General features: G+C 39.3%; 1 protein-coding gene across 1 annotated transcript in view; it reads left to right on the forward strand.

Moving 5' to 3' along the window:
- Positions 1-12,588: 12,588 nt before the first annotated feature.
- Positions 12,589-18,133, forward strand: part of OSBPL8 (oxysterol binding protein like 8) — a 60,098-nt gene continuing 54,553 nt past the window's right edge. Inside the window, exons 1-2 of the mRNA XM_074144598.1 lie at positions 12,589-12,619; positions 17,444-17,581. Of these exons, the coding sequence (XP_074000699.1) occupies positions 17,491-17,581 (91 nt within the window). The 5' untranslated portion in view covers positions 12,589-12,619; positions 17,444-17,490. The remainder of the gene's footprint in view (positions 12,620-17,443; positions 17,582-18,133) is intronic.

The following is an 18,133-nucleotide window of genomic DNA, read 5'->3' on the forward strand; positions in this document are numbered from 1 at the left end:
TGGCTGTACCTGTAGCAGACTTTCAAGCATTCAGACATTGCAATTGAGAGTTAATGTAACCATGCAGTTTGTCATCTGTGACTTCCCCTATATTATTACTGGTTTTGTCAAGCTCTCCTGTTTGGCCCGACTTCACAGTAGAAGGAATTGAACCTAGAGATTTACTCATGTCTCAAATTTCTCTTCTGGAGTAGCAGAATAAAACTGCTTCCTAGTTCTTCCAAGTTCTTGTTAGAGTAAGACGCTTAGTTTGAGAGTTGAGGGAAATTTTTGATTTCTTTGTTTACCAGATCTTTTGCTGAATCATTTCACCCTGTTGGCCCCACTCCAGTTTTATCAGTAACTCAGCTTCAGTTCCTGCTTTCTCGGAACTGGTCTTAACAAACACAGGGTCTTTGGCATGCCGTGACATTGTGTCATGTGCAAGAAGCTGGCCCCGTCTGGGGCTTGTTAATGAAGTGTACTTGGACTCATGTACTGAGAGAGATGATCTGTGGCCTCACGCTACAACCAGGGGTTTGTACTGCTTCTGGTGCACTGCATTCAGAAGCCTTAAAATTAAGACATGTGCCTTGATTACCTTCTGTGCCTTTGCTCCCTTGCTGCATGGACTAAAGTGAAAGTGCCTTCACCCTGTCATATGATTGCTGAATGACACAGATTATTTGAGAGCCTTGGTTTGATCACCCTGGTTAGATTTAGGATTTATATTTCCTTTAATCTCTTAAAACTGATCCTATCTCTGTTATCTCTTAATTTTTGTGAAACTTGTTGGCTTTTCTGGTTTTCATGTGGTGGTGTGGTTTGTTTTTTTTTTTTAGCACTAAGATACATTTCTGAAGAGTATTAACTTTAAAAATTTTCTTATGGACTTTACTGAACTGAATACACTGATAACCACACCTGAGGACTGCTTACCTAGGGATGATCCTATCCAGACAGCAAGTTGAACATCAGCCAGCAACATGCCCTTGCCACTAAGAAGGTGAATGGTATCCTTGGATGCATTAGACAAAGCATTGGTACCAGGTCAAGGGTAGTGATCCTTCCCTTCTAGTTGGTACTTGCAAGGCCAAACCTTGACTGCTGGGTCCAGTTCTGGGCTTCCCAGTACAAAAGAAACATGCACAAACTTGAAAGAGTCCAATGAAAGGCCATGAAGATGATTAAAGGGCTGGATCATCCCTTAAATGAGGAAAGGCTGAGGGAGCTGGAGCTGTTCAGCTTGGACAAGAGAAGGCTCAGGGAGATCTCATGAATGTGTGTAAATACCTGAAGAGAGGCAGTAAAGATGATAGAGCCAGGCTTTTTCTAGTGGTGCCCAGTGATGGGACAAGAGGCAATGGACACAAACCAGAACACAGGAGGTTCCCTCTGAACATCGGGAAACGCTTTTTGTACTGTGAGGGTGACTGAGCACTGGCACAGGTTGCCCAGGGAGGTTGTGAATTCTGCATCCTTGGAGATACTCAAAGGCTGCCTAGAGACCCTCCCACAAAAGGGGTTTGGGCCAGAGGTTCCTTTCTACCTCAACCATTCTGAGGTTCCCTTGAATAGCATTTCTGTGGTACTGTTGTGTGTCTGCTTTCCAGCAAGGACCTAGGTGAATTTTTACCCTTCTTGATGCCAATGTAGACAACTAGGTTTCCTTTCTCCTGCTGTGCCTCCTCTACATGCTTTTTGCCACATTGATCTTTCAAGTCAATGTATTATGCCTGTGTCATCTTAAAGAAATTTACAATATACTCTTATCTGATAAGCATCTTGGTCAATTTAAATGCATTAACTTATTTTAGACCTTAAGGAAAGAAGGCAGGCATCCAGCAGAGCTTAGCAGGTCAGTTTTGGAGGTTAGAGCCCTGGAGAACGCTTCCCCTTTGGAAAGGCCAGATCAGCATGCAGTAGCCTTTTCACTGCGCAGCCTGTTAGCAGTTCACAGGTGAGGCTGTACCTTGCTTATGAGGTATGATGCTGGAGTGTAAGAGGGTACTCTGCTATAAAAGATCACAAAACAGTATCACAGTGCAAATGCCATATCTAATGACTGTAGGTGATAGTACTTAGGGAGAAAGCTAAAACCTGCCTATATAATACAGCATGCAGGTGTTTAAGTAACTTGGTCCGTTGATTGAACAGAAAACGTATTAGATTTAGGGGTCATCTCTGCCACTTTCACTTTGTGGCTGCACCTTGGTTGAAATTTGGGAACTTGGGGGGGGCAGTGAGGATACAGGAGGTGGCATAGCAAGCCTCCCAGCAATGAGATCAGGCCAAGACTCTTGATGAAATTCTCCAAATTTAGTGAAGTGTTTGAACAAAAGTTGATCTTTCGTGGGAGAAGGGGAAGAAGAGGAATCTTTTTATAAATTGAGTTACAGTTTCAATGTTGGAAACATAACTCCAATAGGGTATTGCTGCATGGAGTCAGGTTTAAACTCTCTAATGTGCCTGGAACAAGTTACATATTTGCTGAGGAGCCATTCTTACGCTGGAGGAAAAAGGGCTTTTCTTTCCTAATAACCCCTTTATTTGGTTAAATCAACATATCTGTACAATAAACACTGATATAATCTGGTTAACATACGGAATGTATAAGTCAATACAGAACACTGCCAAATCCACTTCCCTGTAAAGGTGTGAATGAAGGAGTGCCTTCACAGAGACTTCTGACACAGCCGAGGCCTCTGGCTTCCACTGCTTTTGCTCTGTGGCCTGTGTAACTATACATTATAGAAATCATATGTAACATTATAGAATCATGGAGTCATTTAGGTTAAGATAATTGAGTCTAACCATTAATCTAACACTACCAAAACCACCACTGAACCATGTCTTAAGCACTACATCTACATGTCTTTTAAATACCTCCAGGGATGGTGACTCAACTACTTCCCTGGGCAGCCTGTTCCAATGCTTGACAAACCTTTTGGTGAAGGAATTTTTCCTAATATCCACCCTAAACCTCCCCTGGTGCAACTTGAGGCTGTTTCCTCTTGTCCTATCACTTGGTACTTGGGAGATGAGACCAACTCCCCACCTCACTACAACCTCCTTTCAGGTAGTTGTAGAAAGCAATAAGGTCTCCCCTCAGCCTCCTTTTCTCCAGACTAAACAACCCTGGCTCCCTCAGCCACTACTCATCAGACTTGTTCTCCAGACCCTTCACCAGTTTTCTTGCCTTCCTCTGGACACGCTCCAGCACCGCAATGTCATTCTTGTAGTGAGGGGCCCAAAACTGAACACAATATTCGAGGTGGGGCCTCACCAGTGCTGAGTACAGGGGGATGATTGCTTTGCTAGTCCTGCTGGCCACACTATTCCTGATACAGGCCAGGATGCTGTTGGCCTTCTTGGCCACCTGGGCAAACTGGTGGCTCATATTCAGCTGACTGTCAAACAACACCCCCAGGTCCTTTTCTGTGGGGTAGTTTTCCATGCACTCTTCCCCAAGCCTGTAGTGTTGCATGGGGTGGTTGTGACCCATGTGCAGGACCCGAGGCATATTTCGGTGGCTTTTGGGATATCTTTATTCAAAGGGTGAGAGTTAGGAAGAGGTAGGAAGATGTTTAAGACCTTTGAGTATCTGTATGTATAGATAGTTAGATAAAATCCTGTTCACGCAGTCGTAGCTTTCATTGATGTGTGCTGTAATTGCTTCCATATTGCTCCTATTCTTAAGGTGCAGCTAACTGAAAACCAGACTGTTACAAAAATTACCAATGCCTGAAGAATTCTGTTAAAACAAATTAAGATGAAGTACAGATTAACATGACGGGTTCTTGATCATGTGATAGGTGGGGTACATTCCCCTTCTGCTTTAAATATGTGCTTCTGAGGTAGATCCTCTTCACAGTGGAGAGAAATAGCTTATTTTATGGCATGATTTGTCCAATTGGTACAGCTGCCTTAAAATGAGCAATACTCTGAGTGCTTGTTTGTGTCCATTGTCTATAAAAGAAACATAGGTGATTAGCTGGGATGCCATCATATAATTCTTTTCAAATTATTTCAGTTTGCATGTGCCCTTCTGGATATTTAAGTGCTTAAGAGTTGTGATTGTGAAGAAGAAACATCTGTGAATTAAAGCCACAAACCAACCAATGAGGCAGACAACCAAATGGCAAACACTTGTAAATGTGAAGAGAGCAGCAAAGGCATGTCATAAATGTCCCCCAAAAGCTAACTAGATGATGATTTAAATTTGGGGTTGTGTCTTCTAGTCTGTTCTAGCTGAAATAGAAAAGAGCTTGCTTACTCATGGAAGCACCCCTCTTAATAACCTGGCTGCATTTACAGTTAAATAGATAAATTCCCCTTCCGTACATTGATTGGAAAGTTGTTTCAAAGCCTTGGAGCTCAGATGGCTGGAAGCATTCTGTAATTTTCAAAATAAATCTGTTCTCCAAGTTCATACTTACTTGGCTTTTTGGCAATATCTTTTTGCTGAGAGATCCCTTTTCCTTCCTTGGTATTTATTTTGGCATAGTTCAGAAGCAATATTGTTCACTTTCAGCCTTTGTTTTGCCAAGAAAAATAAGCCAAGCTGGCTGTCTACTCATAAGCTAAACCATGTGGGGGAAGGTAGTCCTTAACCATTTCTGCACCTGCTTTACTCTGCATGTCTGCTCAAACATGAGCAGGCTGAATTTTCTCCCTCCCTGTCCTAGATAATTTCTCTGCAGGCTTCGGTACCCTGCTGGATTATGAGTTTCCTGGGAACCGTGGATGACCACAAATGCTAAGTATTAGACATTAGGATACCTGTCAGATGACACTGCTCTTGAGACTGAGGTGAGGAAGGATATAGTGGCTGTGGTCACATGAACAAACAGAGGAGCAGGATACACCAGGAGTGTTGACAATACAAATTAAGAGTTAAAAAAATGTCTGTTAAAAATAGGGATGGGTTTAAAACCGGTTTAGGGTGAATGTTCCTGTGTCAGGAAAGATCTGTTTATTTGGATAACTGAGTGCGGTTGCAAGTTTGTGTAACTAAAAATACTTGCTAACTGCTTTAAATATCAGTGTATACATCTGTTTGCAATGCCACTCATTTTTCATCTTGTTTAAGAGAGTTTAGTGTTTCCATAAATTGAATATGTATGCAGCCTGGTGTTGCTGAATTGCCTGCTAATAATAGAACCTCAGATGGATGCATGTGGGAGAGATGACAAGGAGTGGTCTCCAAGAGACATTGCCCAATTCTGCATTGCCGTGCTGGTGTGTGGAAGGTGTGCATTGCAGTGCCTGCTGCCCTGGGAAACAGAGCTGCTGGGGTGAATTCCTCTTTCTGTGGTAATGCCATCTTTCATTTTATTAATGCAAATTAATCACTTGTAGTCGTCTCCCTTCAGATGTCTACTGTTTCTAATTTACATGAAAACATCTAGGCTTACACTTGCCAGGTGCATGCTACCTCGATAATTACTCAGGTACTTGAGTAAGATCCTCATCAGCTCTTTGAACTGTCATAGGGAACTATAAACTTTGCAGTTTCTTTAGTCTTTTTGTTAAACGTTTTATTAATGTTTCCATTTGTGTTTTAGTGGCATATGTTACAGTAACTTGCGATAAATGCGTTAGTTCTGTATGTATTAAGGGATTTTTAATTGTGATGTGCTTTACACAATTTGAGAACAAAAAATATAATGATAAAAATATTGAAAGCAAATGGTTGTTCTTCATAGTGAGATTTCTTTTCATGAGTGTGTATTTCCTGAGATCTTGTTGTGTGCCCTCCTGGTCCTTTACTCTCCCTTCTGCACCTGGGATACTCCTCAGGCTCCCTGGAGGGGCTGTGATGCCTCCTCCCACCTCTCCCCCTGCAATCAGCCTCAGTCTTCAATTAATCAGTTTCTGCTAAAGCTTGAGATGAAGCCATAGTTTGATGTATACCGTAAGCACAGTATCCTGACACTGTAGCTTAAAAAAAAGTCACCACCTCCATACTACCCCTGCTCTTGCACAAGTGTTGGTTTAGCAATCTGATTTGTAATTTAGCTGCTTCCTGTCCCTTTACTCCACCCAAGACGAAAGAAAGAAAAAAAAGAAAGTTATCCTTGGACTAATTCTGTGATCAAACACTTGCTCTAGTGGGAGGGAAGGGCAGTGAGCTTGACTTTGTGGAGGGTGGGACTGTGGGGTTTTCTACCTGTGAGATGCTGGCTTTACTGTTTGGAACAGGCCAGCTTACAGCCTGTACAGCTTACATGCATCCACCCGTATCTTTTGTTGATGGGAGCTTTGGAGAGAGAAGCAGAACAGTGGGCTGTTGATGGGCATCTCTGTAGACATCCCATTCTGATCTTCTTCCCTCCTGAAGCCCACTAAATGATTCCAACTTGAACCATTCTATGAATGCTTAAGGCACGTTTTCTCCACTGAATTTTGCTTGATTCCAGACTGTTGTCTTGTCCTACTGGTGACTTCAGATGTGGTGTGAATACTAAGGTTTATTGCAGCTTTCATTCTTTAGCAAAAAAAGTAAATAGGAAATGTCTAGAGAATGAAGGAATGCTTTCTGTCTGTGTGTGCTGGACAGCCAGCTGAGTGCCCACTCTGCCACAGAGGGTGCTGCTCTGCACAAATTATTTAATTTGTGCGTCTTAATTCCACAAAGCAAAATGTGGTTGTTTCTGGAGTTATGCTGGGAAGCCCTAAACTCTGACTGCTCCAAAATTGCTTGTACGTACCCAAACAGCCTGTGAATGCATGCCTGCGGGGTGAGAATGGTGTGCTGCCGGGGTCTCTGAAACAAGGGGAAATACAGGGCAAAACCTGTGAGTTTCTTTGTTCTTTTTTTTTTTTTTTTTCCTCTTTTGCTCATGTTCTTCTAGCGTAACTCTTCCTTATTTGATGCAAGCATGCTTAAAAGCAAATGCTTTCCTCTGTGAGTAGCTTTTGTTTTGGCCATTTTATTTGAAACTATCCTTTTATGGGTAATGTACATGTTTTGCAAGGAACCATACCATACACAGTTTACAATAGGAAGCCATTTGCCTTCTTAGAATGTAGAGGAGGGAGTGTAGCTTTTTAACAGATTTCAACCATTGAAAGTGAATTATTATATTTTTCTTTCCCTATCCAGGAACTCAAGTAGCAGGATGGAAGGACTCTAACTGACAGAGACAGACAGCCTGCCCTTTCAGCATGGAGACCATACCGGTTGACGGGGAACTTGATAAAAGTTCAGTGAGTAACTTAAATGTGGCTTCATATAATCAAATGAATGTGAAGGTGCCTTTGCAGGGAGAGGATTAAATGGCTTGAATCTGTTCTAGTTTGCTTTGAATTGATACTTTTCTCGTGAAGGCATTTGGAATATCGTGTAGTATTGCCCATCATTTGCTAGCTTCTCATGGCAAGAAGGTTGGATGTCAAGAAATATTTGGTTCTTGGATTTGATCCTTGGTGTCTCTGAGTCCCAAAAGAAAATGGTATTCCTCTCAGTCTTATTAATTGGCACTATACTAGTCAGTAACTACGTACAAAAGAAAAAATAATGGTGGAAAGAGGAGCAGAAAAGGCAGGAGGAGTGATAATTATATATTATCAAAGTAATTTCAGGTGTGAGAGTTGATCATCTGTGCTGATAATAAAATTTCTGAAGTAGTGAAAATACCAGCTTTTTCTTTCTAAGCACAATTGAAAAACGGGAAAGGCTAGTGGATATTATGACACTTAATCATCATCATAATGCTGAAATTATTTAAGAATTTAATTTTTCCCATTTAATTTTTTGTGTTATGCGGAAGCACTCTAATAGCTGAAGCGGGAAACGCTTTTTAGTTTTCAAAGCTGCTTTCTGATACAAAGTACTGCCTCCCAAAGGCAAAATAGGATATCTTTTCTGTAACTGTGGTGAAGCTCAAGTTTAACACCTTATTAGTGACAATCTTTATTTGTGATGATTCAACTGCTACATAGAACTATTAATTTGATCCAAGTATTTTATTACTGCTTTTATCTTAAGTGATAATTTGGAGACAAGCTATTTTGCAGTGTATTAAGAAAATCCTTGGTTTTTTTTCTGTAATAAACAAGTTCATTGATTTGTTGAAGGGCCAATGCATCTATATCCCAGGCACAACATGCTATGAGTATTATCTGTTTGCTGTGCAATAGGATATTAAAAAAATAATAATAATCCTGCCAGTTGAGTTGCTGTGCTCTTGTTTCCTAAAATGGAAAAAAAAAAAGTGCCAGTTTACAAAAAACTTTGAAGTAACTTGAAATGTGCTAGTTTTCTTGTTGTGATGTGCCTTCAAAATAGCATGATTTTAAGAAGGCGTCTTGAAATGAGGATCTATATGATTTACCAAGTCTGCTTCAAAAGAACGTGAAGTGTAAGGATTGATTTGCCTTTTATCCTATGTGCTTAGGCACCTGAAGTGTCATCTCAGAATAATTTTTTTTTAACTGATGATATACTGTTATTTGCTACTTTATGCATACCTTACCAAAATACCATTTAGTGGAGTAATTGTCTATCTTAATTGCAGTTACAATGTGAAGTTTTATGTGTTGCACCACAGCTGTTAAAAGCATTTTTGGAAGCTTATCTGTGAGTCTAATATACTTGGTCTGGTGTATACCGTAGTAAAAAACTGAAAATGAAATATTTAAAAAAAAAAAAGCATGTATTTTGAGAGAAATGGGACCCAGTAATTTTGAAGATCTTGAGTGTATGCAAATCCTGACACTTCCCAGGATTTTAAATTTTTTGAAGAGTAATGTTTGAGATTTTTCTGTATTCCAGACTTTAGTTGAAACCTTATTTATTTATTTATTTATTTATTAGATTCCATTTGTCTGATTAAAATTCATGAAATGCATGAGTTGCAAACATGCGTGAAGAATACTGATTAACATTTTGCTACATGGTTGAAGTCCTTTGGGGGGTTTCTAGAAGGTACCTGAAAAAGCTGACACCTCGAAAGAGGGCTTTCTAGTGTGTTTTTTGGCTTGTGCGTAAAAGGAAAACAGAGGAGATTACAGAACTCAATATTGTGGGCTTTTCTTTCCAGAATCAGTCTAGGGAGAAAAGTCTTACGTGAAATGCTTTTCCTGTCTAATAATTAGGTTGATATTACCGTATCTGAATGCAAATGTTAAGACAGTTCAGCAAACTATTTTTGTAGTCTGGCACCATTAAATCAATGCAAAAATACTAGACACTTTGTTTTGAGTTCTTGTTTGAGAAGAGTGTTTGCCTATTTTTCTATAAAATAATAATTTATTTTAAACAAGCCTCACTGGCCCAGAACTCAGAACTTTACATGGGAATGTTTGGTGTAAAACATTCTTTTTCTAAATTATTTTTTTAGAAACTTTTCTAATCAGCTTTAATTTTTACCAAAACATGTATTTCATAACTGCGTTGCCTTTGATATAACTTGTAGAGTCAGTCCTTGCTATTTGAATACCTCAGTAGGTACTTTTTTTCCTTGAAGCACAGAATAGAGGTCTCTTTTACTGATGAGCTTTGCAGGTTGGGTCAGTGGTCCTGCATTTAAATGTAAAATGATTAATCTTAGTGATTTATACATATTAGACTGCCTTCAGGAACAGTCTGTTTTCAGCAGGGTGAAAACTATAACTTGTCTTTAAAACATTTAAACTATTAAGAATTTAACTGTCATTTTAGATGTACATCTAGTAAGTATTTTGAAAAAACTTATTTTTTATAGCATGAGATTCAGACATGTTGGCATGATGTGTTTTTGCTTTTACCCTAATCTTCAACAGGGAAATGATTTTGTTTTATAGGACAAGTTGGCAGATATAATTTTAGGTTTAGTAGCAGTTGTTATAAGCTTTATTTCTGAGAAATGAATGTCTAAAAATAAAACTCTTCTGAAGCATAGAGCTACTTTTTTTATGAAAATGGAATTGTGATTGCTGACTTATGTGATCATTTATATTGCTGGTTTTATTCCTTAGTCTTAATCTAAAACTTGACTGGGAGGAGGGCTGGGTTTTGTATGTTTGGCTAGCAACACTTTTAACTAAACGTGCCTCAGCAAAAGCTAAACCAATGGTGTAGTGTTGAGAACCTCCCTTGTTGAAGGACTTGTTCTGTAATCTGTAATCAAAGTCTTCAACTAAATAAACGTGAAAATAAGTGCAGGCTGTGTCTCTGGAAATAAGTGTGTGTTTCTCTTAATTTTGTGTATTTAGAATAAAAATTGTGGGATGTGATGAGCAGGAATGCCCTGAGGGCATTCTTTTCCGAGAAAACACTGAAGTAGTAAAACTGTCACGTTTTGTTCCCTTAGGGGTTTAAATCCCCGATCTGCAGTGATATGAATTGCAGATGATAGAGGTGCAATAGGTTATTGGAAAATGAAGAGGTCTTTTTGTCTGAAATAGTCTCATTTCAGTCCCTTAACATCTTGCATCAAGATTTAGAAATACATATTCTGCAGGTTTTAGGTAAATACACAGGCCCAAATAGCTCTAATGAAGAGGGAGGTTGACCGGCAACGGAGGCAGTTTGGTGTGTAAACAGAATGTCTGTTGGAGAAGATCAGGGACAGAGTTAGACAGGCTTGTGTTTCAGCCTCTGGCGTAGGAGCTGTTTGTACCAGTTCATAGGATTAACCATGCAGTGCTAAAATATTTACATAAAAAGCCCCTGCATCATCTCGGGTGACGGGTTGCCCTGCTCTGTGGTGTCATGTTGTATCTCGGTCAGGGCTGCTTGAGAGGCAGGCAGTGAGACAGGACCTGCTGCCGTGCTTTTTCACTGTTTCTTCGACCTGTAAGTATGCACTGCGAGCGAACATGCTGTCTGAGTCTCAGAAACTGCTGATCCTGTATGTCTGTTAACAATTTATTTTTCCAGTTCTCTTCTCTTGCTTCCCAACTCTTAGTGTGAAATAAAGCAGACCAGTGCTGAATAGTGGCGTTCCCAGTCCTTCAGCCGGTTGTTGGATCTCTGTACGGTTTCGGCAGACTCCTTTATCTGGCTCGCTTGTCAGTCACTATTGTCTTCAATTTAAAACCAGTGTAGGGTAATACAGTTTAGTCAGAACGTAAATTATTTCCTAGTCTGCAGTATGTTACCCGTACATTAAAATGAAACACTTTACCTAGAAAACCGTTGAATTCTTGAATGCATTTCATGTACTACTACCTAAACTTGTCTGGTAAGTTCATGGGTTCCCGTAGCAGTGTTTCACTCTTCGACATAAATTTAGTCTCTCACAGGAATAGGAGGTTTTTTGCCAAGTGCACTTAAATTTTATTTCAGCTCTTCTTGTTTAATCAAGTCCTTTTCCAGAAAATTCAAAATTATGAAGGAAGGGTTCTCTCACCTTTCCAATGATGTATACTGCAATTGTAGCATTCTCATTGAAGTACTTCACATTTACACGTAGCAGTTTCAATTTAACACCCCTAGGCATGTGAGGGATAAAAATCTGTGTTTTGAGATTAGGAGTGTAAGACAAGACTCCTGCTTCCTATGGTTTTTATTTTTCTTTTTCACGTTTCCTGCTGTTTAATCCTGATAACAGAGAGGCAAGATTGGATCCCCTTTAAAGCAGGGTAGAGATTTCTCTCCTTTATGAAGCAGAAGCTTTTTGTTTGGGATATAGAAGATACAGCATGTTTGGATTTTTTTTTATTTTTTTTTTAAGGAGCAAATGTTCGTGCTAATCGGTTTGTTTCTTTTCTCCTCCTTTTCTGTTATTCGTAGGTTTTAAAGGCTATGTCATTTAAGACATAGGTGGAACTTAACTTTACATCAGTACATGGCTGAGGACAGTGGGATCTTAGCCCCAATTGTGGCCTTAGGTAGCAATGATTTATAAAAGATTCCAGATTAAACATCAGGAAGGAGTACAGGCTGTTACTATGTAATTACTTTTCTGTAGTGCCTATATTTGATGCATTCAGTGGGGTAGACGTCATTTTTTATACGATTTGATTCTTTGGAAATACTTTGATATAAAATGTCCTCTTAAATTTAAAACTGCAGCGCTTGTCTTGCATCCTAAGCAATTTAAAATGTTACCTGTATTTGTAGATGAACTGAATCTGTGGCTTCTAAGTTCGTGTATGTGTGCAAAAGCAGTTAGGCTTATATCTGGCATTAGTGGGTGCTTGCACATTACTGATTGCTTAAAAGTTTTTGTCTTTCCAAAACACCTGTTTGAAAGCAGAGCAGTTTTGGAAACAAATATTGTGTTATTTCAGCTTCAGAGCTTGTCTTCTGAAAACATTCCAGCTAAAAATTTCTTAAAATGTATAGCGTTTCAAGTAATATGAGCACTAAATTGCTGATGGAGAGATTCCACTCAGACTTAGCAGTTGGGGCAGTTGTTGTTTACTAACCATATACAACGATGGCTTCTAATAGTGGCTGCTCTATAAGCATATTTGTCAGTTTTGTTGCTTCAACTTTTCGAAACTAAGTCTCTTGAGGTCTTGAGGTGCATGTTGTATTTTAGTCATGAACTAACACTGTTTTCATTGTCCTTCTTCTTTCCCGCTGCTGCTGCTTTTGTGCACTTCCTTCTTCCTGGCCTGGATTTTTTTGTGTGCTGTTCTTCGTTCTTCAATTGTATGTGTACACAGCATCATGGTGATAACAGAGACTCTCATGGAACATCAAGTAAGTGACTCCCCTCTCCTACAGTATGTTTGCACATATGTTCATAAAAGCATATATCTTTGCATATAGACTGTTGGGGTGAATACTAGGTTTTCTTCTGTGATTAAGAAGCTGAAGTACAATGAAAATTTTCTGTTGGAAAAGCATTTTACCTGTCATACTACTTATCTAAACGTTTCCTTGCATTAACCTTTTTGTTTGTTTGTTTTTAGTGGGAAAAGCTTTATTCTTCACTTCTCCCAGTCATGGCTAGAAAAAAAAAATCTTTTAAATTACTTACCTGAAAGAGGAAAAAAATATATTTATCAGTTTGAAACGAAACCTTCATATTTTATTGGAGCGTTGACAAGACATGAAAATAACAGTTCAGAAACAATGTTTGAGCTTGTCTGTTTATAGTGCTATATAGTTCACTTAATAGCTGAAGATGTAAATTTATTGAATTGAACAGGTTTATGTACTGTAATTCTCAAATAAGGATTGGACCTGGTGTGGTGGTAGGGAAAACTTCTGTGTGTATGTGTTTGTGCATGCATGCAGCAAAGACTTGTTAGGGCCATTGGTTTATGGGCATTACTATGATCCTATGATTGGCAGAATAATTTCGCCTGGGATTAAGAGTTTGCATGTGGGGGAAGGGAAAGATGCAGGCACAAATGTGTTTTTTGGTTGAGAAATCTGTGCAGAAGCCATAGTTTCATCTGATATCGCTTATTATAGACATCAAAAATAACGCAGAATTGAATATAATAAACCATTTCCTATATCTGATGTCCTTGTGCTATTTTCAAGAGTGCGGGCACTTTCACATGTTCATTATAGAAACAGAAGTACTGGGATTCTGCCACTTCAGATTTTTTTTTTTTTGTAGCTTTATCTGATGAAATAAAGTGGCTGTAAAGACCCCAATTTGTGTTTCTTCTGATGCGTGAATCTTACTGACAAACTATATATTAGTAATTTGATGGCCAGTGTGAGGAAACTGAAGAAAGTATGTATTATCAACTCTAATAGTTCTCTTGGTATTGAAATGTACCCTCCAAAGAGTTGCAAGGAGGCTTTGATATTTACTAAGTGATGTTTCTTCTCTAAAATAGTCCTCTGCTCATATTCAAGGAGATAGTATGGATTTAAACTCACTCAGGTAAAGGAGGGGATGAACAGAGATCTTTCTCTTGGATGAGTGCTCTGAAATTGGAGTAAAAGTCTGAAAATAAATTGCTACTTTGAGGCCTTTGGAAGGAATGGTTGGCAATGCTAATGTATGTCGTTAGACACATTGAGCATATGCCTACCAAATCTGTCTTTCAAGTTGTGGAGATAGCATGTGAAACCTAAGAAGAACTGGAGTCATAAAATTGTTTGGGTTGGAGGGGACCTTTAAAGATCATCTAGTGCAACCCCCCTGTTGTGAGGAGGGACATCTTCCACTAGATCAGGTTGCTCAAAGCCCCATCCAGCCTGACATCGAACGTTTCCAGAGATGGGGCATCCACAGCTTCTCTGGACAACCTGTTCCAGTGTCTCACTACCCTCACTGTAAAAAATTTCTTTCCTATGTCTAATCTAAATCTAGCTTCTTTGAGTTTAAAATCATTGCCCCTTGTCCTGTCACTACAGGCCTTAGTAAAAAAAGTCTTCCTCTACCTTTCTTATAAACCTTATATATTGAAAGGCTGCTATAATATCTACCCAGAGACTACTTTTCTGTAGGCTGAACAACCACAACTGTCTCAACTTTCTTCAAGGAGAGGTGCTCCAGCCCTCTGATCATTTCTGTAGTTAAGGCATTCACCATGAACATTTAAAAAAAAAAATAATATTATTTTGGTTATCCTCAATGGAACTCACAAGAAAGTGTGAGTGCTTTGTAGATTAGTCAGAAACTGAGTGTGTTTTTTCTGGTACCTGGGGGCACACGAGTCCAAAACTGTAAGTCTGTTTGGTACTTTGGGCAAATAAAAAACCATGTTTGACTTGGAACAGCATTTAGTCGTTCATGCTAATTTTTATTTGACAAGTGAGTAAGGTCACTAGAGTAAATGACTATTTCCCTCTTTCAGTACCACTGTTGGTTTTATTCCATGAATGTAATGAAATTCCGGGATAAATTGTTCCGTGCTTCAAATGAGTTCAAAATCAGCTGTAAGACCATCAAACATTGTCAGTAAATGGATGATTTTAAAAATGTGCGGTACATTTTTATAGTGTTTATAAAATCAGTCCGTCAGAAGCTATAAAGAGCAGCCATGGAACCTCTACAAATTGCTGAGTTGTTTAGTTATATGTACAAATTAGATCTAATCTCTTAAAAAGATCTGCTTCCGAGTGGTAGGTGTTTGATCTAATGGCATCTTAAAAACTAGGTTTGTTACCAGTGTAACTTTTCCTCCTCCTCTCTCCTCTCCAAGTACTTGTTCCTTTTCATTGTAACAGCTTTTTTTGTTACCATCTCTGTCTTTTAAGTTCCAGAGCTTGTGCCATAAGATGTTTAAGGCATATTTTTAAAGAGCTTGTTAACTGCCTGAAAGCCCTGCTGATTTTACAGTTGTGATTATACAGGCACCTGTAAAATTCGGGTCATTAGTCTTTTAGAGAAAAAAAGATGAAAGCCTCTTTGTAATCTTATTCACTGTCCCCTGCTCAAAGCAACAGGTATGTTCTCCCTTGCCTTGTCTTCCCCCTTATCCCAAAGCAAATGTCTGAGCATCAGGGTGAGGCATTTTGAAGGAGGGGACAACTTCTTCCTAGTGGCTGCTACACTGGATAGATATTTATGATCTTAAAGGATTTAATTCCATTTGTTTAGTACTTTTATAATGCTTTATATAAAAAGGAGATTTTAAAACTCTCCTGCTAATCATCCTTTAGCTTTATAGCTTGAATTTTTCAAAAGCCCACTTGATTTAAGAAGTTCACCTTGAATCCCCAGGTATGCAAAGTGCTTTCCACAAGATATTCTGTTAGGTGATACATACACTGCATTTTTTAGGAAAAGAGCTTTTTTGACACTGCTAGCAGTCTTTGCAGGACCCAAATTGAGTGTGCAGACTAACGAAGGAGCATGAATTCAATAGTGAACTTTAAGCTTGTAACCTTGTGGGTGTTACTGAGTTAACATCACTGAGTTAAGTTCATGCTTTGGTAAAACTTGCATGCTGAGCTTGCTTACACTCCACATTACTGGCCAGTACTGCCTGAGAAATGATTGCGTCTCAGCAGCTTAAAAAAAATTTGGAATTTCCAAACCTTAAAGCTTAAAAAAAAAAGCTAGTGGTGCTGCACGGTGCTTGTTCAGAAATGAATCTTCTGCCCAGGTCATTCGAGGAAGGGTTGTTAATGCAATTCCTGCTGCAGAGCAGGTTTCTGACATGACTGGCAGCATGGCAGGTGAGGTGCTCACCTGTGGGGCCAGAGCACTGCCCATGGTGGGGGGCTAGCTGGGGCCACCTGTGGGAGGTGAAATCCTATTCCTATGGAGCTGAATGGCCAGTGGCTCTTTGAGAGCTGCTTTCAGCTGGTTGATTGAATGTTGGTGCTACCTCAGTGCACCTTAAATGTTTCTAAAACAAATGCCCTCTGCCTTTGCAGAGATGCATTTTGTGTGAGCCTGTGAAGCAGCTGTTTTCTAGCTCCCCTTTTATTTTTCAGTTCAGATACCAGACCATTTGTGCAGTCCCTTCTCAAAACTTCAGCAACTCCCCCACACCCCTTCTTTCCCCCTACTTGTACCTGCAGGAAAATAAAAAGCCACTTTGGTGGTACTACAACTTTGAATTAACTGGCCTTCTGATACTGACAGATTTGAACTCAGAACTGGTAAAACGAGCTCTTTACCTCCGTTGTCCATCCCCTCACATATTTTTCCTAAGCAGCAGTCTGCATAGGGTATAGTTTATCTGGAGCAGAGCTTTAGATGGTTTATCTGATGTAGAAAAATAGTACAGGTGGATATCCTGGCATCCTTGCATTCTTCATACTGCCTTGTGTTTATGCTAGGCTTTGATGGGAAAAAAATGGTCCTGTTACTGTAATAATAGTAGAAATAAAGCTATGAGGAGGGGCCTCTGTACTTTGCAGATTCCATCCAGAAAATGGAACTTACTTTTAAACTCGATCTTCTGCTTAACTTTTAAAACTTTGAGGAAAGCTTGGAACCTCTTAAAATGAGCTGCGTTGTAAGTTCCAATCTTCCAGGCTCTTCTTCAGTAAGCAGCTTTTATTTCCCCCTATGATCCCTTTTTGTCAGTACTTCCAAAGGACAGGTGTTACTGAGTCAGCCATTCTTCCACTATCAAAAAAGGTACAGTTTCGTTGTGTGCAGCTTAAGGAAATGTACAGACACCATAAACAGGATGGCTGACCAGGTGATCTTACAAATAGCTAGACTTGTTTCTTCTGATGTATGTACATACATTCATCTTAGCTTTCTGGGATGGTGGTACAGCTTGATCTGGGAAGCTGTTTCCTGGGTTGGCTGTGTTGTGGCTAGTTAAGCCAAAAACAATCACAAGTGGCTAAGAAAGCAGGATTTCAGAAGTTAGGTAACAGATTGGTGCTGTATCTGTATTCAGTAGCAGCCTTTCCTACATCCTCCTAGTTTTTGTTTTCACCTTCTGCCTCATGTCCTATACCAGTCTTGTCAGCTCCTTTCTGCTCTCCTGTCCAAAGCAAATCTCTGGTTTGAAATCCTCATTTTCAAGAATAAAAAATTTTGCAATACAGCTTTTGAATACCAGTTTCATACATAGCAGTGAAGTTGTTAATAGAAATCTATGCACAAGCACATAACATCGTTGAATGAGCATCCATTTTCTATTTCAGCAGTGGTAACAAACAGTGATGAATCACAGCTTTTAACTCCAGGAAAAATGAGCCAGCGTCAGGGGAAAGAAGCCTATTTTACTCCAACCAAAGAGTTACTCCAACCTTCTCTCAGCCCAGGAACTGCCCACAGCCATGGTAAGACAAAGCTTTTTTTTTTTTTTTTCAGAGATTTTAAAGAACTTAAATGTTGATATTAATTATCTGTTCAAAAATGTAGTCTTTCACAATAAAGAGGTAAGGAAGAAAGCATATTGAAATATTGTATGTAATTCTTTGTATCCTTATGTGTTAATCAGAGAATGAAATGCATTACATGGTGCACTAGTTTATTAAAGCATGTTATGATGTGTGGGAGAACAGTCCACCTGATGGTAAATCGTTATCTGTGTGTTATCCTGTAACCGATGGTCACATATTTAAGTTGTTGTCCTTGTCCTGTGTCTTTACACAGAAGTGTTATGATGCACCACCTAAGCCTGGAACCATTGTGGAAAGATCTTTTAACAATTGCTTCTAAAGATTCTTCTCTTTAGGCCAGGGGAAAATAATATCTCAGCACTGCTTTTTGCCAGCTTTCAACCTGTCCCTCTGCCTTGCTAAATCTGTTGAAAACAAACTCTGAATGGATCCATGTGACATGTCTGATTGACAAATTTCATTTTGCATCCAGTAGACCTGACATACTGA

This window comes from Numenius arquata, chromosome 2 (genome assembly GCF_964106895.1).
Source record: "Numenius arquata chromosome 2, bNumArq3.hap1.1, whole genome shotgun sequence".
NCBI lineage: Eukaryota > Metazoa > Chordata > Aves > Charadriiformes > Scolopacidae > Numenius > Numenius arquata.